At 43.0% G+C, this 27,012-nt stretch overlaps 1 protein-coding gene across 1 annotated transcript in view; it reads left to right on the forward strand.

Annotated features, from left to right (window-relative positions):
- CUBN (cubilin) overlaps positions 1–27,012 on the forward strand; it is a 1,583,269-nt gene that overhangs the window by 851,880 nt on the left and 704,377 nt on the right. The window contains exons 34-36 of the mRNA XM_078663578.1: positions 7,622–7,735; positions 14,680–14,808; positions 19,470–19,602. Of these exons, the coding sequence (XP_078519704.1) occupies positions 7,622–7,735; positions 14,680–14,808; positions 19,470–19,602 (376 nt within the window). The remainder of the gene's footprint in view (positions 1–7,621; positions 7,736–14,679; positions 14,809–19,469; positions 19,603–27,012) is intronic.

A 27,012-nucleotide genomic window follows, 5' to 3' on the forward strand; every position in this document is an offset into this window, starting at 1 on the left:
TTTAAGGACGGTTCTCCTCACACACAAAGGTGTCATGCTTCATCATAGGGGTACCTCCTTGCGTGAGAGACCTAGTCTCTACGTGGGCTTCAACCCCTCATTGCAAGGGAGGAGCTCAGGGATGTTTTAATGATAGTCAAGTGGATGTACTAAACCCCTATGTGAGCTTGGTGTGGTAAATAAGGTGCAGTGTTGGTGTGTGCGTGATTAAAACTGGCTACGGGATTTAGCTATGCAGCAACTTTATTCAGCTACCCAGTGTCAGGATTAAAAGCAAAATCAAATAGCTGGTAACGCAGGTGTCGTCATTAGAGGCATCTGTGTTAGTGTGAGACCAACATGTTTCGGCCTGGGGACCTGTTTGAGTGTAGCGGCCTTCTTGGGTTGAATCCATCATCAATCTTTAACTCACTTGGCCAGCCCAATTCAGACCCAGCCTTATGCAAACCAGTCTTGACCCTGTGCCTCATGGGAATAGTCTAGCCAGAACTGCCAAGCCCAGTCTTCCATGGACCTTAAACAAGCATCCTGGGACCGGTTTCGGGGTAACACCCCTCATCAGCTAGACTAGCTTGAATCCAGTGGCAAAGTGAGCAAGAGACCCATGTCTCTGCATACCCTGCCAACTTAGGGCAAACAAAGCAAACACAAGATGATGATGGATGGAGCACTGAAACTTTTCAGACACTCACCCCCAGGCACAGATCTGGGTTGAAATTATCATCGTTCTTTAGCTCACTTCGCCACCCCAGTTTAGACCTAGCCATTTGCAATTCAGTCTTGACCCTGAACCTGAGGGGAACAGTCCAGCCCGAACTGCCAAGCCAGGTCTTCCCTGGACCGTAAATAAGCATCCTGAACCGGTTTCAGGGCAACAAACCTGATCAGCCAGACTAGCTTGAATCCAATGGCAAAGTGAGCAAAGGACCCACGTCTGGACATACCCTGCCAACTTAGGGTAAACAAAGCAAACACGAGGTGATGATGGATGGAGCAGTGACATTTTTCAGACATTCACCCCCAGTCACAGATCTGTGTTAAATCCATCATCGTTCTTTAGCTCTCTTCGCCTCCCCAGTTCAGACCGAGCAATGTGCAAACCAGTCTTGACCCTGTGCCTCATAGGAACAGTCCAGCCCAAACTGCCAAGCCAGGTCTTCCCTGGACTGGAAACAAGCATCCTGGGACTGGTTTTGGGCTAACACCCCTCATCAGTCAGGCTAGCTTGAATCAAGTGTCAAAGTGAGCAAGGATCCCATGTCTGGGCATATCCTACTAACTAGGGCGAACAAAGCAAACACAATGATCTTCCTGGCCTATTTATATGGTATTATCACCACAGATGTGATACGGGTTTTCAAGGCTTTCTGCTTTTTGTTCAATGACCCATTCTCAAAAGCAATATATTAAGGGCTACATTCTGCATTAGGTCCTTTAACATAATATAAAAGCATTACCTGTGGATTACAACTAGCTCATCTAGTCATTTCTTCCAGCAATGCATTTTAAACTTGAGGACTCTAGCCTTGTATTACATTTTTTTAACTTTAAATAAAAGCATATTGAGAGACTTTTCTTATTTTAGTTGCCCCTGCAATTTCTAAATAGCTAATTATTCACACATATATCGAGAAACTGAATTTAGTTATATATATATATATATATATATATTTCAGCTCTGTATATGTCCTTCAGAAGAACTCTCCCATGTTCCCCACTTACCCACATTAGATGAAAGGTAATAATGAAAACATCAAAACATCAGTGCTAGAAATATAAAAAAATACTTCTGTAACCCAAAAGCTGAGAATAGCGAATACTTTATAAATCATGCCACAACCGCTTTTAACATATATTTATGTTTCCCGTAAAGACCTTTGGTTAGAAAGAAGGAATACATTTCACCCTCACTTTCTTAAAAAAATGCCAAACTTATAGGAATAGGTCCTGTATCATGTCAAATCTCGAATTAGTATTCTGTGCAGTTCTGCTTAAAGAGAAAGCAGTCGAAAATATCATATTATTATCTAATAATTATTTAGACCTTACTTTGCCGAATCTGACAGCTCAACCTGAAAAGCTTTGGATGGCTACAGTTATAGACAGAAAATTAGAAATACTACACAGTTCCTTGGCTATAGTGGTGACTAAAAGATCTGGAAATATCACAATTCTCCAATTCTAAAGAAGCTTCAATGACTTCTGATTATGTTTACAATTGGTTGCAAGGACATTCCCTAAAGCAGAGGTACCCAACATAAATAAAGGAATAAGAGATCCACAACAGAGCACCAGGATAACTGCTGATCATCTAATTTATTTATAGTCAGACACATTAGGGCCAATTAAAAAAAGCATTCATGAGTAGAGGAAGCATTTCTGAAGAACCTTTACGTACTTTTGCATTCCTTGGTGAATTGGCCCCGAAATATCCAAATGACTATTTTTAAAAGTGCAAACAGCACACAATCATTTCTTTTGTATAAGTTGTAAATGAGTATTCTCTGATTATACCCTCTTTATTCTCATTTTGGATGTTTTGGAGCTCATTGATGAAGGCCTGTAAGAGAACATAAAAGTGTGCTCCTGGAGTACTGTTTGAGGTACTCCAAAATTGCTTTCTGATTTAGCCGTCTAGTTTGTAAATGTTACCCAATATGAATATCTCAAAAGTATATATTGCATTCAGCTCTCCTGAACTTATATCGATGACCACTGCCTTCAGCATAAGGCTTTGTAAGGAGGCATCAAATTTAAAAAGTATGATGATGAATGTGGGTTGTCACCTTCCAGTAGATGTTTGACAGTCCCTTCTAAGAGAACTCTCCACTTAAACCTTCAGATACTTAGCTCTGTGACTGTATGTATAATACCTTTTCTCTCTCTGACTCAAAACAACTCAACTACAAATAACAATATCGGACCATCAGAATTAAAGATTAACTACGTGTACATCATCTCAGGTGACCTCAATTTAAGGAATACTACTGCCTTTAGCAATGTAGTGACTTCTTGACAGAGAAGTAAAAGGAAGTTCCTCCCCATCAATAGTTTCTTTCTCCAGTTTTTGTAAAAGTAAAATAATAAGGACACTCACTTTGTCATGCACTGATTACTCGATTCAGGTGCATTGATAGGCAACATTGGATTGTTGTAAGAATGACTGTTCTACAGTATTGACACACACAGTATTACTGCTTGTCTGACTCCAATACAATTCCACAAGGTCAAACCTGGTGGTATCTGTCCTGACGAAAATGCCAGGAATTCAGGAATATCATGTGGAAATTAATGCAATAACAGAGAATTCCCCATGTTAAATGGGTTGATTTGTTATCTCATGATAAATATTTCATCAAGCAATTACCAATCCTCACAGGGAAGATAGGCTATAGACTGGGTCCCTCTCATAAGGAAGACGAGTGGATACCACTCCACCATGGTATGAATGGTGAAATGTGTCCAGACCCAAAATTAGCAGGTCTAGAAAACACTGATAGAATGGATCAGAGGTTGTGGGTAGACAAACAACCTGGACACTGCAGCACTCGAGCTGAGCAGATAACATTCCCTCACACTCCCCTGCCCATCCTTGTGCTCCTTACATTATTCCTGATCCTTCGAAAACTCCCACCAATGCAGCAGAGAAAGGAAAATATCATGCTGATTTTTTCAGTACACGTTATTCACCATTCCAAGTGGCATAACCTGAAGAAAAATTTGGCACAAGGATATAGTCCAGAAGTGGATATTCTAGCTTTGCAGAATATCTGGACTAAATAATAGGCAACTCATATGTGGGGCGTAAGTCTCTCTAGTCTTCAAATGTGACTTTCTAGTGTGCAGTACAAAGATCAAGTATACTGTAGAAAAAAACTGGTAGATTTGTTTGGGCAATAAGCAGCTACCATGTGTCCCTTGTATTCACCTATTCTGTGATTGTACACTTTTTCAATCTAAATATTGAAACTAAATTTGGCACAGATGAATTTCTTGCTTGGAACAGCTGGAATTGAATCATCACTGTTGGGAAGATGGCTTAAGTATGTAAGAAATTACTTCTGCTGGTGTCAAGCAGGTATCAACGAGGTGATGGCCATGGATTCAGATGAATTACAGATAGCCATATCACACTTGGGCAAAATTATTTGACCTGGTTTAAACTCAGTTCTCTGTTTTAAGGCAGATTTTGCCATGAGAAGGTTAAAAGCATCTGTTACTACTGTGGCCAAAAAGGGCAGCTCATTTATCAAATAACATTGATGGCATTATTTGGGTAATAAAAACGTCAAGCCATCACTAACGTTTCTGAAACTCTTGCACATTGGCTTCTGGAGTTTGGCTTTTGATACACTCTACTGTCTAAAAATACCAGCTTTCATTATTTTGTTGAATAGGAGCTTGGCACCCCTTTTCTTCTGATTACTGTTGACTTTGAATACTTACAGCATTTGAACATGGGTGGAACAAGTGCCCATGATGGTGTCTTGTCCAACAGATGATGGAGTGAGATTGCAAAAATCCTAATACATGGCACATTTACTGATTTAAGGGATGAAAAACTGAAAGTGCACTTAGTACACGTTAGACACAGTAACACATGGAACAAAGACAAAGGTAGCAGAAGCATTGTAAAAGAGTGCTTTTAAATGAAAGATGAAGTACTACTAATACATATCAATGAGTCACACTAATGAGAATTACTTATGAATATTTTGTTTATTAGCTTTTACTGATGAACTAGTGTCTTATTAAGGCTTAGTGTTCCAATTGCCTTTTCATTAGAATGCACCATGTAGAAAAGCTGGTGCAAAAATGAGTAGAAACATGGTATGAACTTGAAACTTTGCATAATAATATTAGAGATTCCATAGTTTATTCAAAATATGAAACAATTTTATAGTAGGAACCTATAAAATAATATAAAGATTGAGAAACATTTGTGGTAGTAGGACAGTTCCAATATTTGGTGAAAGTTCTTTATTTCCTATTAAGAATGATGTATTTGCATTATATTTGATATCAATTTAGATTTTATTTCATTTAAAGGATGATTTTCCAAAAATGCTTTCTGTAATGCTGACATGTTACTTGACCTAATACAATGGGTCTTTAATAGCAAGTGAAATGTTGCATTATTTGTTCAGTACATGTGTAACTTTCAAATTCCTGAATGTTTCTTCAACATTCACAGAAAATTATTCCTGTGGTTACAGGATTTCAGCTGTTGCTGTAGATGGCTACGTTGTACTTCTTTTTCACTGATTTTAGGTCTATATGGACTTTCAAATCCTCATTTCTCATGACTAGTGTAATAAAGCATCTCACTGGTGCAATGTCCTAGGTGATATTATGTGAATCTGAGTATATGACTGTCTTCTGGTGGTGGTGTGATTCTACATCACTGGAACTTTTGCAGAGGCTTTATAAAAGGAGAAACCCCAAAGGAGTCCAAACGCTACACCTTTTGATTTTTGCTTTTTGACACGAAACACCATACTTTTACTTCTACCTTTGAAAGAGGACGCTATGATGATTGATTTTTGATATTCTTTAAGAACTGTCATTTTCCTATGGAATGCTTTGCTGAATGCTAGTGCTGCTGCTGTAATGCTGCCGAAGTTTGCAGATGGACTAACCTTCTTTGCCTAAGCAATTCATTTCTTATTTATTTTGCTCTATGCTAATGGACTGGCCCTTAATGGACTCTAAAACTGAAACCTATTCAGTTTTTCTTTAGGATTTTGAGCTGTTAGACAACCAAATGATCCTTCTGCCTTTAATGGTAATGAGACTCCACAACTCTTTAACCTCTTTTATTTCTGGAAAAACCTATCCCTTAAAGCTTAGCCTAAATGGTTGGCATTTTGTTGCAAGCCATGATATTCTTAACCACCATACTTAAAAGATTACTAGTTGCAATTAATTTTGAATCTGTAATACAATAATCAAATTAATTTACAATCCTTCTGAGTCTCTTGTTATGTCTTGTTGATTCTTCAATTGAAGTTGTGCTAATTTACTAATGATTTAAATGTGTTGTATGGTGAATCAGTGAGCTTTTATTGAATTTGAAGTTCAGCTTCTTTGTTCTATGTAGCCTTAGCAGATCTTTTGCTATGTATGAACCTAGTCCAACTTAACTTATTTAGCAGGTTGGGTCTTCGTGTTGTAATTCTTTATTTCTGTAGTCTGGTCCTGAGAGTGGTGTACCTAAACCAGATCTCAAATTTGTGTGGTGGCTGTCAATTTATAATCCTCATTGGGCAGCTAACGGTGTGTTTGGTTACCCTAATTTCCGCCCCTCCTATCAGCAGACAAATATTCCACTGAGGATCATTGCCTCTGTTGTAAATGGAAATGCTGCAGACTGTCTAATCGTAAATGGCCCAGTACGGTTAGAATAGTGAAGAGAGGAAGCGTACAATAACATTTTTACCATGCTTGCGCTGCACCCAGGCTTCCTTCAGAGACAATGCAATATATACTTTTTGTAAGAAACAGTAGAAAATAGCAATAGAAAACAATGGATATCACAGACCACCTCTGTTATACTATGACCCTGCACCATCATAAACAGCCACTATGGGACAGCAGTGCATGTATTTCAAGCACTGAAAATGGTCTTAAAGCACTTCAGTTTTTAGGAAAAATTCATTCTGTCCAAAACAAAGATGTCCTCACTTGAAGCAGCAGCAATTTATGCATGCAAAATCTAGCGAAAACAATAGTTATGCAGTACTGGAACTCTAAATAATTCTACACATACTTAGCTCTTCCAAGGTACTCTAAATATGGTTTCGTTGGGGACCCTTTTTCTTTAGGGCCAGAGCTAACAATCCAATCACAACTTTACAGTTTCCTGAATATTTTCCTGAGGAACAATCCTGCAGCTCCCAACTATTAGAAATTCCTTGCAGGATAGCAGTGGCTTAGATGCTCAACATGCTCAAGCACTCATCAACCATGGTGCAGCCATAGTCCAATACCAACCAGTGTGTTTGCTATTTTCTAAGGATGTACTGTTTCTCCTTTACCTCTCTGTGGTCTTAATGTGGCCAGCTTGCTTCAACATTGAGAATAATCTTCCATAGTTTCAATATCAAGTGGAAACAGTATTCATGTCCTCAGTCCTCCCTTACCTATGGACTCCCTAGAGCAATGTTCATCATCTTGCCCTCTGCATATTAGAGTGTGTTCTGGTTTCAATGTTGTGGAAACCCCAAGATATAGCGATAACTCTGAATTGGCGTGGAAAAAAGGACTCTGAACCTATCCTCAGAAAATCATTTCCAACTTTACAGCAACTTTATTGACTTATAGCTCCACACACTTATATGCCTGCCTCCTCAATAACGAATTACTTAGCCACACAAGCAAAGATGTTATGTGTAGGCAAACATGTAACTCTATCTCATTTTTTTTTTCTTCTCTACTTCCCTGTGTAAGCACAGATGCACCTCAGCATCTGCTAGAGGATTTGTGGGTCTTGACTGCTCCCATTTTGGGAAAGCATGTAAACACCAGCAACATTTTCTGCAGGCCATTGGTTCTAAACTTTGTGTTTGTTTTGCAAGTCCCAAGCTATGATTTTAAAAACAATACCTTTTTTTATCCACAGTCAACCATGTTACTCTCTCATTCACTGACTTCGACATTGAAAACTGGAATAGAAACTGCTCATCAGACTTTGTGGAGATTCTAGATGGTGACAATCTTGATGCCCCTCTTGAAGGTACAGTAGACATATATTGCTCTTTTCTTTCCTTCTACTTTAGATGCATTGATATATTGGGTTGGATTAATGCGTTATTGTGTGATGAGAAATCACCTTTACTTTGTATGGTTACCGATGAAGAGCCACTGTTTGTGAATACAAAGACCTATTTAAAAAGATATCATATTTTTCCTAAAATACTTTAATTACAAAAATTATAACCTTTTGACCTATCGAAATAGTCAAACGAGTAGATTGAAGTAGGTAGACATCTCCATTTTAGTTAAACTGAAACTTAAAAAAAGTAAAAAAGCAAACCATTTGAATCTCATTTTCCATTGGGAGAGGATGTGGCTTAACGGCTTGAGCGGTCGACTTTGAAGCTGGTAAGCCAGATTCGAGTCTGGCAGGAGGCTCAAACCCCCTGTGAATCTGGGCAAACCACTTTATCTCCCCGTGCCAATGTGTCCCTCTGTAATGCAAGTGCTGCTCTTGTAAAGCGCTCTGATGCCTTCGGGTCGAGTTCGTTCTATACAAAACAAAACTGCAACAACAACAAAATAAAATAATAAAAATGTCTGTATGTCCTTATCACATGTTGATAAAGGAAAGCCCAAAGCAAATCCTGTGACCTCAACACAATTTATCACACTATCTCCTCTATTCAGTAATTGAGTAAGCAGATGTAAAAGTGGAAATGGGAGACAGACACATCTGTTTCCTTTCACGCCTCACATCCAGAGCCGCTTCTTTAACCTGGTAGAGCCTGGCTTTCGCCTGGGTTGTTGTCGGAAGATAAGGGTGGCAGGGTCATTTCATCCAAGGAAACCCTTTATTCCCAGACTGACTAGCTTATTGCTGCAGGGTCGGATTCTGAAATAACATTTTCTAGATACATTCATGACTGTTAACCATAGCCATTTCTCGCTCTTAACACTCACACTACCACCTTGTACAGCAAAAATACTGGCGGCACATTTTGTTTACTGTGACAGTAAAAGGTTCATATTTCAAATGTGGTACCAAAGCAACTTGTCATTTGTTTTAGCATGTTTTGAGCGAGTTCTAAGCTTAATTAACCCCGTACGTGGGAAAGATACAAGGCACTTCTCACACTTGAAGGGACAATATATGAAAATTGCAACTAAATGTTCTTTCTACTTTTGTATGTGTGATGCTCTTTATTATATCTGCCGCTTTAATGTGGCACTGAAGGAGTCAGGAGGTTGATTCAGCCCTCTTCTGGGAGATACTGCTCCCACTGTTCTCTCCCACTTTGCACTAAGGATGCAAGGGTCCATTAAATGCAGTCACGCAGGGCCTGTCTAGATTGACGTGGCATTTTTCTCCTCTCTGAGTTCGCATAAAAATTGTGGCTGCACTCATCTTAAAGTTATACATTTGCCTGCAAAAATGTGACAATGAAGAAATCTGCAAAACACTTAGGGGCATATTCACAAGGAGCTATCACTGAATTAACAGCACTTTATCGCTGCCAAAGTCGTGATAAATTTACCTCCCCATTCACAAGCTGGTGTTAACAGCCCACAGCACCAGTTTACCCGCGATAGCAGCCGCAAAAAACATCGGCACAGAGGACCCCTGATCTTGCTAATAGGATGCAGAGTAGGCGTTCCCGTGCAAAAAGCTGCGACAACACGACACCTGAACATTCGAACACAAAACACGCAATAAGCAGCAGGAAATTAACACCTGCTCTGACCTGGTGTAAAGTCGGGTGACAGCCTGCACCTCAAATGGGGAGCCCAGCCCAGGGCATCATCGGAAGGGGAACATATGCCATGGAGCCACTCATTATGCAGCCGGAACACCCAAGAGGGCCACAACACCCACGGCCACCACCCCAGGACCCAACCCCCACCCGCAACACCCCCCCTCGGACCACCACAGAGGCAGCACAGACAAAGACAGCGGCCCGCCAGGAAACGCACCTGCCTCACAGACCCAAAATCTGACAATGTCACTGTCCACTACAGGCTGAAAGGGACAACCATCTATGCATCCTGACCATTGTGGCCTATGGCACCAACACAGCAGAATGTATAACATACCCATATCCATGATGACATACACCTCTGGTGTATGGAGTGTAGTGGACAGTGGACGCAACCATGTCACCCCAGCCAGTGGGGATCTTTGCGGAAATGTTGTCTGTTACGCCCCCGTAAGTGCGAGCAGATTGGAAAGGTGCGGCATACGCCAGGCCAGCTTAGGGGTGCGAATAAAAGCACATAGCCCTGGGGGTGGTCCTCTTCCGGAAAGCCCAACGTCTCTGCCAGGGCGGTGCCTCCCACCCCGCCACGAGGCCGATGTCGTCCTCGTGAGCAGAGTTGCCTGCGATCCTGTGCGCCTGCCGAATCCCGGCCCGCTGGACCACGAACCTGTCAGGCCCGCCCTGCCTCAGCCAGGCCACACTGATCACCTGCCGACACCGGCGTGTGTCAAGGAGGGCCCACCACAAGCCGGTGTAAGCTCAAAGCCCGATGCCCGCGACCCTGCCAGCCTCTCAGACCATTCTTGCCCCTCCGGCGCTGGCCCACATTGCTCCTTTCTTATTCGCATGCTACACCTTCGTCCTCTTCGGCCCAGTAGGTCCAATATGTGAAACAATGTCCTGGTTCCTTAATAGCAGTGACCCCAAATCCGGGCCAGTGGCAACAGCACCAGGACCCCCCCCCGATCCATGAGGCATAGTTCCATATGGGTATCTTGCGACACGTGGTGCCCCTAACCCTGTTCAACGCCAGCCGGCGACACGTGGATGAGGGACCAGGACTATCCTGCGGACCAGTAGGTCTCACATCCAGCACCTTATCGCGAATCACGAATGGCAGAGTCCACACTAGTGGTCGCAGGGAGAGGAGTAAGAGGAAGATGCGGCTCAGTCCGGGTCACAGTCATGGAGGTGACCGACCACGTGGTGCCACTGAACCTGAACTACGCAGGCCGGTGGGGCCACCAACCTATGCCGGCGACACTCGGTGACTGGCCCGTGCTGACCGCTGCCTCCGGCCTACACGGCGGTCCAGTAGGTTAATGAGTATTGATTTAGCGATGGCAGTGTTCATATCAGTGTACAGGCATCATTGCAAGACTGCATCCCCTCTCAGCACCGGTGCCACTAAGTCTGTTACCCGACATTAATGAACACACACTGGTCGTACATTGGTGGCATCTGAGTCTAAGGACTGGGGGCTAGTTTTAATCCTCATGTAGCTGATACCGAATTGATGGTGAAAACAAGGCTTGCTCTTTCCACCTCACTATTTGCTGCTTCCGGATAAAATCAAACCTTCTGCATCATGCCCTGGAGGACACCTTCCACTGTCCCCCGCAACTCTCCACAACATACACCTCGGACATTGATGAGGACCCGCTCAGGTCACATGGCCTATCTGACTGCACCGCAAGTTACCGTCCTGTGGCTGGGTGCCTGTGCTGGCCGCAGCACATCCAGGGCCACTAACTCTGTGCTGGTCCGGTCCAGGACCCCTTCTTCTGAGATATTAGATGGCCCCTGAGGCATTGGCCTTAGGCCATTTCTCTGTGTCCCTGCGCTGTACACCGCCTCCGGGCCCAACCGCATCCCACCAGGGCTCACACACCAAAGCAAGTCCTGACTGGCCTGGATGTCACATCACCGCAGAATGCATACGCCACCACCGCAAGGACCACCTCCAACTGCCATCTGTCAGAGTCGATACGGTGGTCCTGACAGGCTTACGGAGTTGCTCAGACCTGTTTTGGATGCCATCATCGGCCTAATACCCTACTCAGCACTCCAGGTGCCAGTGACTCAGTGCACCACAGGCCATTGTCCATTGCTGATTGAGTTTTGTGCTGTGGAGAGGTTGCGCAGCTATGTCACCTCAAACAGTGTGGGGGCCCTGAGATGTTAATGGGGAAGATGATGCAGGTCTAACACACCCCACTGCATCTGCATCAGGAATACATCGAAGGGACACAATCCAAGACTTTTCTTCACATGAGCGCGCTCATCTCTAGTGTCCCAACCCCAGTGCACCGCAACTCACGGACACTTCTGTTTCTCTGGGTCACTCCTTGTTGCTCAGTAGTTGACTCTGTTATGCATGTGTTTTCTGTTTCCATTGCATTGGTGTCCAATGTTCAAGTGGTTGCCAGCACCAGACATTCCGTGTGGAATGGCTTACACTCAACCCATACACATCCAGCACAGGCGTCACTGTACATGTGACCCTGCCAGTTCAACATGATATATGTGTGTGTCCCTGTGGTCTTGTTGTATGCATGAGGGCCTCAGGGCCTTACGACATTACAGTCTGCTGTGTACATCAGATGCGGACATGTCACCGCAGGCAGCTTGGAGCTTGCACATGTAGCTTTGTCGTCACCCACTCAATTTGTAAGGGGAGTAGCCAGGGCTGTCATATCCAGAGCAAACATGGGTGTGTGACTGCTATTTGAGCGCCCCTAGGTGTGGTTTTGTACTGTGAATGTGCATCTGCATGTGTCTCTATGGCAGTGTGGGTGGTCCCTGAAGGGTGATAGACAACTACTGTGTTCTAGTTCACATTCCATGGGTTCAGCCCCCACCCACACCTGTTGAGCCACCTGCGTTAGGCGTGCTGACACATGGCATTGGGGTGCTATGTGTGGGTGAGTGAAGTGTCCTGGGCCAGCTGTGCTTGCTGGTGCTTCCTGTTGTGTGGTCTGTTGCAGGATCGGTGTTCTCCTCTGATTAGCTTGGCTGGCCGGGTCCTGGTGGGGGGTTGCGTGGGATATCCATGGTCTGTTGTAGGGCGTCGGTGTCGACAGTGTGGTAGTCGTCTCCGTCATCACAGATGTGCTGTATTCTGTGCTCTGCTAAAAGTGTTGTGTGCCCCTCTGCAATGTGAAGGGGAGATGCATGTTGGCAATGTGCTGACGTGTATGTTGGCACATTGTGCTGATTTGCATGCAGACTGTATGGCAATGTACATTATTACTGTTTAGGAGGTGCTGGATTCTTCTGCAGGACGGTATACATTTGGACTACATGACGAATGTGAGGTTGTACGCTTAAATTTCCATTTCACAGTTTCCAGCTCTGTCAAATGTAGTAGGCATGTTTCTGTGCATGTGCGGAGCCAGTTGTGTCCTCTGTTCTGCAGTGTCGGCTATGCACATTGTACCACATTGTCGTCAATGTGGGTGTGCTATTCTTTCTATGTGTGTGTGCTGCAGTGTGCCAAGAGGATCTGGGACATGATCCTGGGTAATTGTGGGTGTGCAGTGTGCTACACCTCATTGTGCATGTGTGCCATTGTGCTCATCTCCCACCGTCCCCCCAGTTCCTGTTTGTTGCACTCCCTGTTGATGTTGTGCCAGGTCCTCTCGAGCTGTGTCTGGAGTCCATACTCCTTGCACCGTCTCCATACTGATGACTGTGGCCTGGGTTTCCTCCAGCTCCTCCTGTGGCTCTGGAATGCCACCTCCTGTCACCGTTGCTGCCTTCCTATTGGCAGCGGGTTTGTGCCTTGTTTAGGTTGTCATGTCATGCCAGCGCCTATTGGCCTCCTCGATTGGCCTCCTCGGCACTCCGACTGCATTCCAGGTGGTCTGCTTGTGGGTCAGTTGCTGGTAGTGTTCTGTCACCTCTGTGACGGTGGTCTTGTTTTCCTATGGTCTGCACCCTGTCTTACTCTCCCTCTTCTCCCTGGCCTTCCTCGACCCTGTTGTTCCTTGCTGGTAGTCTGTGGGGGTTGTGGGGTTCTGGTTGGCCTCACCGCTGGGTCAGGGTGCATCCATGTTGCTGCGTGCTTTGGCTTGTTTCTGGTGTGTTGTTTCTGTGGTTTTTGTGGTGCATTGTCCCGCCAGACGCGTGGGATTTGCAGGCCTGTGGCTGGTTTTTACTACTATTTTGTACCGCAGTTGGCCTCATCGCATGTTTTTTAGCGTTTGCGTGTCGCATTTTTGCAGCGTGGCATTTCATGCGGACATTTGACGTGTTATCTGGTGTCTATCGCATGCTAGTGCGGTGTTGTGAATTCCATGTTGACACAGGGTTATTTTCCCGTGATAGGCTGCGATGTTGAAAGTTGTGTTACGCTACTCTTGCAGTAGTTTTCACATGTTCTTGTGAATATACCCCTTAAAGCTGGATAAAAGCTGCGTTAACCAGAATGTGGTAGCTGTACTCATTAAAAAGTTCGACCTTTACCGACAAAAGTATGAAAATGAAGATGTCATAAATAATGATAAATTCCATAAAATTGGCATTAGCCAGAATACAGCAGCTATTCTCATTAGAATGTGTTCAGTTTTCTAGAAACAAGTGAAAATTAACATATCAGATCTCTGTCCTAAGCCACATTTAAAACTCAGCTGCCGAAATTCTGTTAGTGTAGACTGTTTACAGTGAAAATAAGGTCAAATGCAGTGTACCTTCGCTTCACAAATCCCACCAGCAAAAATGATGAGAAGTGTCTCCCCCATGCGTATTTGCACTCCCCACGATGCTTGAAAACTTTAATGTACCAGGCTTCTCATTATTACTGCCATAGAGAATGGATGTCTGAATGGCCACCAATGAGTGAAATAGATTGCCACACATTTTACAACATTTTCAGTTACATTCTTTATTATTATGTAATAAACTGGCTTGGAGTCAAATTACTCATGCAAATTTGGACTTGATAACTCTAGGCTCCAGTATAATTATGTTCTCTCCTAAAAATTTCCAAAGTAAATGGTTTTATGGGTATATTTTGTAATCAACATTATCTAGAAGTGTAATTTTTACAAAGTGAGATTCCACTAAAGTGCACTATTAATTGTAAAAAAGCAAAAAGATATCACAGAGATAAACTAATAGAACTATTAAGTTTTAGAGCAACTGCATTTGATTAAAAATGAACAGACTTTCAGTTCTGTAATTTGAAATGTCTTTTTAGTTATTCATTGTTGTTATTGTTATCTAGGCCGTTACTGTGGTACCAGCCTGCCACATCCTGTTACTTCATTCAGCAATAGCATGGTTGTGAAGTTTGCCTCTGATTCAGCCTACACCACCAAAGGATTCCGTGCCACGTATGCGGCATCTTCATCGGGTAAGACAATTTTGCAGGTACTTTGCAAAAAGCTACTGTTTCAACATCCGTTTTCAATATTTAGACTAACTGCATACATGTTATCTTTTATGGAACAAGTGTCATGGAACAAACTAAATACTTCATTAAAGGGGGTAGCTGATGAAGGCTGTTACAACAGATCTTAAAAAAAAAACATCGCTTGTCACGAAACAAAGCGACACACTAGAATGCCTACTGCTGGTGATTGTTAGAGATGCAGGACTCAGTAAATAGAACATTATTTTTAACTCTTCACTGAATGACAACAATTTTCACTAGCTTGCTTTTCACCGTTCTCTTAATAAATTGAAAAGGGGGAAAACTTCTAAAAACTAAGGGTCCAACTTAATTTTTGGCAGTAAGGATACTCTGTTGCAACAGCGACACAGTATTCTCACCGCCAAGAATGCAGTTCGCCTACCCCACGAAGATGCGGGCAGACCTTTGGGTTAAATACGGTAGAGACAACTCTGTCTCTGCCTTGATTAATCCCCTCTGACTGCCTTGGGAGTAAGGGCCATCAGAGAAATAGCTACGTCTGCCCACCCAATTTGGATGGGGAAACATGTAGTAATGTTTTAGCGTTCCTTACCACCAGGTAAAACCTGGTGGTAAGAAACGGTAACAACTTTTTTAATACTCCCCAGCCATGGGACAAGCCTCCCATGGTGAGGGAAGCATAACCTTTTTTTTTTACAAAAAGAAAATCCCGTTTTGGCTTTTCTTTTGGAATAGAAAAAATTCTGTTTGTTACAGGGCTGCGATTATGTAAAGTTTCAAGGGCTACTTCAGAACCTTAGCAGATCCCTATAACATAATTAAGAAAAACACAATAGTGACACTCAAAACTAATATATTAGAAACATATAAATTATTTATTGATTCTTTTGATATTAATTGATTATTAAATACATGGTGCAAAACAGATAAATATGTTGGATAACATAATAGACAAACATTGGCTACAGAGACTTTCACAGGCGCACAACATTTTTCCCACTTTCACTCAATACCATATATCCTCAACACACACACAAATATAAAAATCGTATTTCATTTGTCACAAATAAAGTGATTTGGACGATACACAGTATATGATGACCACAAGACAATGATAATTTTGCTTAGAAGAATTGTCAGGTCTTTTAGCTGAAACAGGTGCACGGCTGACTCAACGCGCATTTCGACAGAAACACTGTCTTCATCAGGAGTTTCACCTCTGAAAGCTGTGCTCTAATTATAACATGATGTCGTCTCCAAAGAAAGAGTACACAAAAACAAGATAATCTTCCGCGAGAAAAATAATTCTTTTTTAATAAAATCCACGATGAAAGGGGAATCAAAAAGAAAGAGGTCCTTTAAACGATATGAGTCCAAAGTGCCAAAGTAGTACAATAGAGGAGAAAGATGTATCACCACTAGAGTATATTAATGGGTGGCTCTTCAAAATATCATGGAAACCAACAGATGTTGGGATATATTAAACTCATAATGAGTAGAACTATCTCGAGCCCGAGATACAAATATGAGGACCAATAATCTTGAATGGTTCCATGCCCCAAAATGAGAAAATGATGAAGGGCACAGCATGAACAGGACTGATAGTCCTCGATGTAATGAAACAAATAATGCGCTTTATGAAAACTGGAAGGATAAACTGCTGTCTTCTGGACATAAAGTGGTGCGACCAGGGAAGAAGCCGTGGAAGATCAGACAGGGCTGCGTCCTTTTTATTCAGCTCTGTAACAGTAAAATGAAATGACAGTAACCTCTGTGATGGTGGTCCCTGCCAAAGCCTTTATAAATGACCTGCTAGGTGGACATTTATAAATTAGGCAGTCGTAGAAGTCATAGTCTGGCAGATGTAAAGTCCTCCACCAGACAAATTGTGACTAATCAGTCCATCAAAACTTTTATTGGGCCCTACATTTCAAAATATTATTTTTAGAATTTCCAATTATGAACTAAAGAAGAAAACTAAAGAATAAGCTATGTTATTACTGGAAAGTTTGTTGAGATCGTCCAAAAGGTGCCCAGGTTTGCTTCTACCAGGAGTGCATTGTCGGAGGGCACCTCTTCCACACACCCACATCGATCGTGGCCGGTGAGTTCTAAAAGTAGATGATGTAAAAAGCTTCCCTGAGTTGCATTTAGCTTTTGATCCTGACTTCACCAAACAAGTAAATTTTCAAAGAAATGGATGTAAATTGTGCTTGTTAACTGTGATTTCCCTAGAATTCGCTAAAAAGCTATTGCTTTTAAAGGCAGGTCAACTAACCAGACTAATCAAGTTGATATGGACTGCAATCAACTTTTCAAGAAATGTTTCGCATCTTTCTTTTTTTTCTACACTGCACACATCAGGCCTAAGTTGGGAAACATATCCTCAAGTTACATTCTAAAGGCCCGATTGCAATGTAGCCAGATTTTTATTTGGGATACCATGTAGCTAGAAATAATGGGCCAGATTCACAAAGGGCCTCCGTACTGAATCAGGACTTAATCTCCACATGAGAATTCTCATTACAGATATTTCCGCCCAAGTACGGTGACTCCCCCCCCTTTGTGAATCAGGTTCAATCTTTCCATTTGGTATACCCACACATATATCTAGTTTGCACAAGTATTTGACCCTGGAATGTGATCTGACATAGAAACCTGCATTTGCCTGTTGAAATCTGCATGTGGTATCCCAATTGCAGGGACAAACATGTTTCCATTTACCATCTGCTCAGAGCAGGTGGTAAATGGAAGGAGGGGGGGCTAGTGTGGGGTGATTAGCGAGAGAAAGGGATGAGGAGAGTGTTGGGGTACAGCAGAGGCTGTAGGTAGGCAGAGTGGAGCAATCTGTGATAGGGGTCAGGCTAGGGCCAGGGCCAAATCTTTACCCTAGCTGTGGAGCCAGGGTAAAGACTGGCTGCACTTGAAGTATGAACCTCACGTGATTTTACTGAACAGACTTACCAACCATTAAGTTGGGTCAGGTCTACCTACACGTGGGAAATCTGGCTGTTGGAACACCAAGCTGTTTATAAGTGGGCGGGGCATTATCCCACCCATAAATAATGCATCACCCAAATTATAATCAGGACCTGGGTCTCAGACACCAGAGATACCATTCATGCTATAGCATATACAAGATTAATGATGTGTATTTAATACATCAGTGCTGCTCTTCTCTTCAACAAATGGCCAGGATCAGCTGTATGAAGGTTATCTATTAGGGATGCAATTCAGAATCCTGATGCCCAGTTCTATTTCTCAAAATCCCTAGAAAGCCGTGGTTTAAAAACGGTGCTATTACTATCTCAGTACACTAGTACTAGCTATGACAGGATGTGTCTCCCTTTAGCATTACAATGTAAATCTATGAACAGGAGTGTTGGACGCAGTGTTTTATGGGAGGAGATTGATTCTGGTTGCAACCCTATGTGTTGCTCCTTTTTTTACTAATACTTGAGCTTTCAAAAAGCAAAATTCAATCCCGCTGTCATTGAAGTCGGATGGCATTATGGAGGTGCCATTTGCCTTGGATTGAGACATCGCTCAGAGTTTTGCCGGAAGCTGCTAGCCACTACACAACAATATTCAGTGGACATTGTGCTGAAGCCATATGAGGTGAGCCATTGTCTCAGACTAGGAGTGTGTGGGAAATGGGGGTCCATGGACAATGCAAATTGGTCACAAGGGCATATAAGGTTACTTGCCATGTCTGGGCTGGCTCATGGCAGGTGCATTCATCACAGAACATGCTTAGAGTTAAGTGCACCATATACAGTTTAACATCACAGTGAATCAAAGCAGTAAAAGAGCTGTAACACTCAGTGTTTTCTAGTTTCTACCAAAAAACAAATCTACCCTTATATGGTATTTCTTTAGTAGTAATCTGTGTTAAATCCTGAAAAGCTAGCGCATTTTCAGTGTCTACATATCTGGTTTCTGTAATACACTAAGGGTGTTTTAAAGCTGTTTTGTGACACTACTCTAGCCTTTTACTGAAAGTCCTCCATTTTTACCAGGGTGGACTTTCAAGGTGACCACTCCCCCTTAAATGGTGGTGATTCAAGTACATTTGATTAAGTGGCTGTGTTGTTGCCATTTACAATGGAGTGAACCCTGGACCTTCATAGAACTGATGATAGAGCTTTTGAGGCAATAAAGGCTACTGTAGGAATATACATTAGGTGCAATCATACCCAAGTACTGCCATATTGCATGGGAGTGTAAGGGAAAATGGAAAATGCTTATGCTATTGCTATTGCACATTTCTGCCATGCATACTTTTATGGATTATCCACTCTTCTTAAAATCTTCAGGAGTGATAGTACAGAAGCAGGATTATCACGGAATACTATGACTGCAAGACATTTTAGCAACACTGTTTATTTTTTATCAGACCCAAAAGTCTGAACTGTGCACAATTCATAGGAAGAAATCAAACATTTGATAACTTTTAAAAAGAGATTTGTGAACTAGCCTTAAAGTATCTGGAAAGGCTATCCCTAGTAAAGATACGGTTGATTACCTTATTGTTAAATTCCAAAATATTGAAATAATCTGTCCTTATTTTATAGGAAAAGTTTATTTTATTTTCTGAAATGATCTTGGATTCTAATATTGTTGGTATTCTGTTGTAACAGCCTGTGGTGGAACCTTTCACATGGAGAGAGGAGCCTTCAACAGTCCCGGATATCCTGACAGCTATCCAATGAACGTTGAATGTGTTTGGAACATTCTCAGCTCCCCTGGAAACCGACTCCAACTGTCTTTCATGTAAATCCGTTTCTCACTTCTTTTTGATCTGTGTATGGTGTGGAAAGAGAAAAGAAACCCTCTATCTATCAGGGAACATTATTAACACAATGTGAAAATCTTTTCGCACCAAATGATTAAGAAAAATAGCATTAGCCAGATGTAACTAATGATTTTTGTGAAGCTGTTCCTGAAATACCTCAACACATGCATACCTTATCAGTGTTGGAGAATTTGAAACTTTCCCCTGGTTGATGTAATTCCTTCTTTAGCAGTGGTGATTGTGTACATAAAAATGGCTAGAAAATTAAGATAATTTCATAATAATGGCATGGCGGATTTTCTTTCAGACACTTTGGGCCCCATTAGGATGGCGGGCGGATCGCCCCCGCCGGGCCGGTGGTTGTCACCGCCGGCCCGGCGGGGGCGATACGCCCAACATCCTCTCAGCAAAGACCCCCGCCATACTAAAATGGTTGAGGGGTCCGCGGCGGACGGAAAGACCGTCCACCCCTATTCCGCCCGGTCGACAAGTCGACCAGGCGGAAAAGGGTTCAATATGGTGGTGGTGTCTGTTAGACATGCCTTTCTGTGGCGCATGCAGAGTCTGCCTGCGGGGGCCCATTGCGAGCCCCTAGGTACTCCGGGGGGGTGCACATGGGGGGTACCCCCTTGCAGTTCCATGCACAACATGGCAGGCACCACGCAGTGCCTGCCATGTCGTGCATGGAAGTGCACGACATGCCTTCCTGGCATTGTGGCGGGTGGTGCTGAGTCCACCGCCTGCCACAATGTCAGGAATGCAGGATGCGCCCACCAGTGTGGCGGGCGCATCCTAATCTCTGTAACGGGACCCCGCACCTATTGCAGGCGGTCCCATTCCATGGGAGGATGGCGGGCGGACTTTCCTAATGGACCCCTCTATGTTCACTCTTCTCAGCCTGCCCTTTATTTGTACATTGGCTGCCTGTGATGGATGCTTGGGATTATTTCCCTTTTAACAGAAAACCCTAATAATCTCCACCTTTTATACCATATGGATCATGTCTTTCACTCACCTTGCCAGATATTCCTGGTGAGGAATAGCAATTACTGAACATTACCGTGCATGATCATTATTTTATTTCATATGCTTTGATACCCTTTATTATTTGTTTTCAAGAGTATAGACCGACTATGTTAAATAAAAAATGGATCAGTTTGTCAGGCAAAATGTCCAGTCAACAGTAGATATTATTAAATGATTTTATCTGGCTACACCATGCAGTGTGGTCTTAAACATTGTCCTTGCATACAGCATTTAAACACTAGAAAACCTAGGGGTCTAGAATAAGGTACCTTTTGTAGCCTTAAACCGCAGCGCAAGCTTGCTGGAAAACGCTAGTAGGGGTAGGAAAGAGATGAAACTGAAATAAAGCGAGGTGCAAGTGATTGTAACAGAGAAACCCGCTCGGTTTTAAGGATTCCCATCAAACAATTGTATGATCAAATTCTATCATTTGGTCATCCTCAGGGATCTGGTGTCTCTAGATCATTGAGACCCATAAGTCCCCTGTCGTAGAGCGGGGTCAATGCCCACAAGCACTCAGTAACCAGTGATAGACTGAAGATGGGTATAAGTGCAGTGCAAAAAACAGAAAGTGGTGAATTTAAAATAGAATAGAGGGCAGAACAGTGAATTTATTAAGAAACTGTCCTCTTCCTAATTAAAATCAACATGAACAGTGCAAGGAGGCAGTATGGAAGCAAATTACTGCATTTCAGGCCAACATGTTTCAACCTCATAGGGAAGGACCCAAGGTTTTCGTCAGGGCCCTGTTCACAACGTTGCTACTGCGTAGTGATAAACCAAATAATTACAACTATATCAGATCCAGTGTAATAACCAACAAAGGATACAGCGTTTGGGTTCAGAACTCCGCCGTACAGAAGGTTCCAATCAGTGATCTACAAGAAACAACACAAACACCCCAAATTTCAGAACATCTAACATTTAAATCCTACATCCTCCAGCGTTAATAAAAGGTCAAATAAGTACCACTCACCCTGTTCTGCCGGGGAGTAGACCTCACCTCACCTGGACTCTAACTCAGGAAGAAAGGAGGCCACGCTCTAAAAAGAAATACGAGGCATCAGGAATAGAATACAGTGCAAAGGTGTACTAACCCTGCTTGTCATATTCTGCCTACACACGATGTGTCGTGCCTCTATTTCTAAATATACTTCTTTTCACAAATACCTCGAGAAAAACTAGCTCTACCTCATAACACTCCTCCCAACTAATAGTTACAGTCCTGACTAGTGGCCGAAAAACTCTGGTCATAAGTATTTCAATGTGCCTCTCGTTATACACTGCTAGGTGATGAGTTCTCAGTGCCTCACAGAATCGGCATGCCAGCCATCCACGCTCGCATTCACAATAGTACGCTAGTGCATAACCTTACCTCTCCGTCGTTGCCCCAGTCGAAAACTGAGTCAGGGGGAGGCAACGAGGGGGAGAGGTATCGGTCTTTAAAAGCCGACGTGGAGACACGCCCAGAGGGACGTCCACTGTGCTCCCTTCAATCACCGGTCACGTTACATTACTGACCGCTTGTGTTGAAAAAAGTCCGGCGCCGCCATTCTGTGTTTACACCGCGGTCCTCCGAGGCCATCATTCGTTGTAGTGCGCTGGCTGTGCGCATGCGCAATAGTGCTCGCCCAAGTACCGCGAGACTCACGAACTACAGTATGACGTCAATCCCGTCTATACTGTAACGAACTACAGTATAGACGGGATTGACGTTATACTGTAGTTCGTGAGTCTCGCGGTACTTGGGCGAGCACTATTGCGCATGCGCACAGCCAGCGCACTACAACGAATGATGGCCTCGGAGGACCGCGGTGTAAACACAGAATGGCGGCGCCGGACTTTTTTCAACACAAGCGGTCAGTAATGTAACGTGACCGGTGATTGAAGGGAGCACAGTGGACGTCCCTCTGGGCGTGTCTCCACGTCGGCTTTTAAAGACCGATACCTCTCCCCCTCGTTGCCTCCCCCTGACTCAGTTTTCGACTGGGGCAACGACGGAGAGGTAAGGTTATGCACTAGCGTACTATTGTGAATGCGAGCGTGGATGGCTGGCATGCCGATTCTGTGAGGCACTGAGAACTCATCACCTAGCAGTGTATAACGAGAGGCACATTGAAATACTTATGACCAGAGTTTTTCGGCCACTAGTCAGGACTGTAACTATTAGTTGGGAGGAGTGTTATGAGGTAGAGCTAGTTTTTCTCGAGGTATTTGTGAAAAGAAGTATATTTAGAAATAGAGGCACGACACATCGTGTGTAGGCAGAATATGACAAGCAGGGTTAGTACACCTTTGCACTGTATTCTATTCCTGATGCCTCGTATTTCTTTTTAGAGCGTGGCCTCCTTTCTTCCTGAGTTAGAGTCCAGGTGAGGTGAGGTCTACTCCCCGGCAGAACAGGGTGAGTGGTACTTATTTGACCTTTTATTAACGCTGGAGGATGTAGGATTTAAATGTTAGATGTTCTGAAATTTGGGGTGTTTGTGTTGTTTCTTGTAGATCACTGATTGGAACCTTCTGTACGGCGGAGTTCTGAACCCAAACGCTGTATCCTTTGTTGGTTATTACACTGGATCTGATATAGTTGTAATTATTTGGTTTATCACTACGCAGTAGCAACGTTGTGAACAGGGCCCTGACGAAAACCTTGGGTCCTTCCCTATGAGGTTGAAACATGTTGGCCTGAAATGCAGTAATTTGCTTCCATACTGCATCCTTGCACTGTTCATGTTGATTTTAATTAGGAAGAGGACAGTTTCTTAATAAATTCACTGTTCTGCCCTCTATTCTATTTTAAATTCACCACTTTCTGTTTTTTGCACTGCACATATACCCATCTTCAGTCTATCACTGGTTACTGAGTGCTTGTGGGCATTGACCCCGCTCTACGACAGGGGACTTATGGGTCTCAATGATCTAGAGACACCAGATCCCTGAGGATGACCAAATGATAGAATTTGATCATACAATTGTTTGATGGGAATCCTTAAAACCGAGCGGGTTTCTCTGTTACAATCACTTGCACCTCGCTTTATTTCAGTTTCATCTCTTTCCTACCCCTACTAGCGTTTTCCAGCAAGCTTGCGCTGCGGTTTAAGGCTACAAAAGGTACCTTATTCTAGACCCCTAGGTTTTCTAGTGTTTAAATTATTGTGATGGGGGTTCAACCTAGGCACGGTCTCTAAACTCCCCTGAGACCCTGTTTTCCTTGTTGTTCAGTACTTGCATACAGCATGTCTGGATAAGAGTACCCATGTTAAGTCAGACAGTAGGCACCCCATCATCCTCTGCTGACCCCTCTCCTTTGATTGGTCCTGCGAAAGTGCTGGGTATTATTCATGGCTTAATCTGGTGTATTGAACACTGGACATAATTGTTGAGGTATGCATCCATGGGCACAGGACTTGCATATATAAACAAGACACATAGGTCCTTACGTCCTCCTTTCATGGTGAGGTACATGCCATGATCATGCCTTCACTGAGTCCCAGCACTGGAGTCCATAGTAAGGGACTTCTTTTGTAACTAGGGGAGAGAAGTTGGCCTAACCGCTAGGGCGGTCAACTTCGAATTCGGGGGAACCAGGTTCGAGTCTCCGCAACAACGCTGAACATCCTGTGATTCTGGGCAAATCACTTAATCTCCTCGTGCCTAACAAAAATGAATGTGTCCTCATGTAACCCAACTAATGCTATGTAAACCGTTCTGATACCCGGTACCTGGTCAAGTTTGCGCTATATAAAACTCTGTAAAAAAACAACAAAACAACTATCCAAATTCTGTGATCTATGAGTACAAATGTGATCCAGGGAAAGAAAATGCCATATGCACCAATCCTCCCATTCATAGGAATTCACTGTATTTGTCACAGGCAGCTTTGACTTTTTTCCTTGCCATTGTGTTTTCTCCTGCCCTGAAGAGAGATGTCGAATGTAAGATTTTCCTTCCTGCTTTTTTAGCAACATAGCCGAGTTGTCTGCATTGGTGGCACAGGTTCCACGTTTCTAGATTTATATTCATTTTTGACCACTGTTAGTCCTTTTCCCACTTTTCAACCTGCATGAAATTTCTTGAATTCAAACCAAGATGTAATATTTTATGTCAGTTTTACCACATCACTTTGTTCTTGATTCTACATTTCTTTTTCACCAGGGGTTGTGTTTCATTTCCTCTGGTTTGTTACACCACAAAACCTCATACCTCACATTGATGTTCCTGTTCGATTCCCCATCCTTTCACCCTCAGATGTACATCACTTTGTCCCATGTTTGTTTTTATACTGGATCCTTCAAATGCCTTTCTTTCAAGCTTTAATCGCAGATTTTGTTTTGCCTCAATTTTCCCAATGTACTCTCATGATTGCTTCGTCTCTCAGCCTACGTGGTCAGGCAGTACGGATTTGTTTTCTTTTTCAAATGAGAATTATGTGAATAGATCTTATTTAATAACCTCACATTTCTTGGATGCCACATGACGTTTGTAAGCAAAAAGTATGGGAAATTAAAATAGAAGCAGGGGTGGGTACACTAGTAAATGCAGAAAAAGGTAAATAAAGAATTTTGACAGCTTTTCAGTAACCTACAATTTCTTGTTTGTCAATCCACTCTCTTCAAGGAGAGTGGTTTGGTCTCCTTCTATAGAAGCAATATTGAGAAAATTGAAAATAGGGTCCCAGTGGTGGAAGTTCAAAGAACTCATACTATCACCTTTTGAGTAAACCCGGAATAATTGGCCGAAGAGAGGGTATATGAGCTCTCAGAAGAGGGGTGAACTTGCACTATTTGAGTGGACATTGCACACTATATATATATTTTTTAATTTACGCCCACATCCTGTGCCCTTTTGTGGGTCATGCACTGTTACTTGAAGATGACTAATTCTTTGGCATCCAATGTAAGAATTGTGGCACAGGTGCTATTCATGCCACCAGCACCTCCAGCAGCACAGCTGTGCAGTTGGGGACATTTGTTTGTTGGCCTTTTCAAGAAGATAGTGTACAGACCATTGGAAGGGTTTAGGTCATATAACAGGAAGGCTCCCACCACAACCATATTGTGGTGGAGTCTTCCCATCGAGTGACTTTGCTGCACTTGTATGCAGATGCATACTCTTGGCATTATACATCCACCTGAGCGATGATAGAGAGCTTTGCATTGATGATAACCCCAGCGTTTTTGACTCTTGTAAGAGTATTTGAATTGATGCTCAACCATGCTGAACATGAATAAAGTCAACTAAGTGTCAATCTTCCATCTTTGGACAGTTTATGTCCCTTCATCCGTTCCTGACCATGGACGAGGACCGCTAAAACGTCTGAGTGACTTGACAGTCCCCTGTCTGAACCGCCATTACCTGGGGATCTGGTCTCGACTCGTGGTGGTTGTGACTCCGCACCTTCTGCTCACAGTGACTTTGATTGTGGTTTCAGCTGTTCTCGATATTAAGGTTTTGAAAGCCAGAGCTATGTCTTATGACGGTCTGTCTTGGTTTACTGACTAGCCGATTTATGCTTGATGGTTTCAACTTTGGTAGAAAAAAGAATGAGACAAGTTCCTGTGGCTGGTTTCCATATGAGATCATGGTTTTTAGCTGGCTTAGAACTGCTCCGATGTGCTGGTCATGAGTTTTAATAGGAAAGAGGCCAACTCAGCCTTCCAACCTTTTGGAGTCAGTACACTACGTACCATTATATAGGGCAATTGAAAGACCCTCTATTTACTCAATTACTCATATTATTATTATTCATTTACTAATCACTACTGTATAAAAAGGACCGAATGCGGTATGACGAAGTGCATAAAAAGTAAGCTACTATTTAGTACTACTATGGTTTGTTTCAAAATTATGGAGAGGTCGAGCCATGGGCTAGTGCTTCCTTGCACAGTGCTTTGGAAAGACCAAGCAATTTCCCTGAGGCCGGGTGAGGGGCTCAAGAGCTGTGGCAATATGTGTTTACCACTTGGCTCCCTTTAAATGGGCAGACATCATTGCCGCAAAAGCTATGATGCTAATGTGCAAGGTACAGCAGACGATCACATCATGTGCTCTTGCAGTGTGCCTGTTTCGCAAACCTTTGTCCTTAACGTGACAAGTTTCACAATGCCACAGAAAGTCACATTGTGAAAGGGACATAATTAGAAGATGCAGAGGTCTGTTTTTCTAAGTTTTATACAGCAAGAACTTGGTCAGATTGAGCGCTTTACAAGAGAACCAGATCACTTCATATTTTTTATAGGGGCGGGGAAATTAAGGCATTTCCCCAGAATCACACAACACTGGGCTGATATACAAATATGTTTCTCCAAATTCCAAAGTCAGGTCTTTTAGCCACAAGGCCATGTCTCCTACTTCCCAATAAC

The sequence above is a fragment of the Lissotriton helveticus genome, chromosome 10, assembly GCF_964261635.1.
Source record: "Lissotriton helveticus chromosome 10, aLisHel1.1, whole genome shotgun sequence".
Taxonomy (NCBI): Eukaryota; Metazoa; Chordata; class Amphibia; order Caudata; family Salamandridae; genus Lissotriton; species Lissotriton helveticus.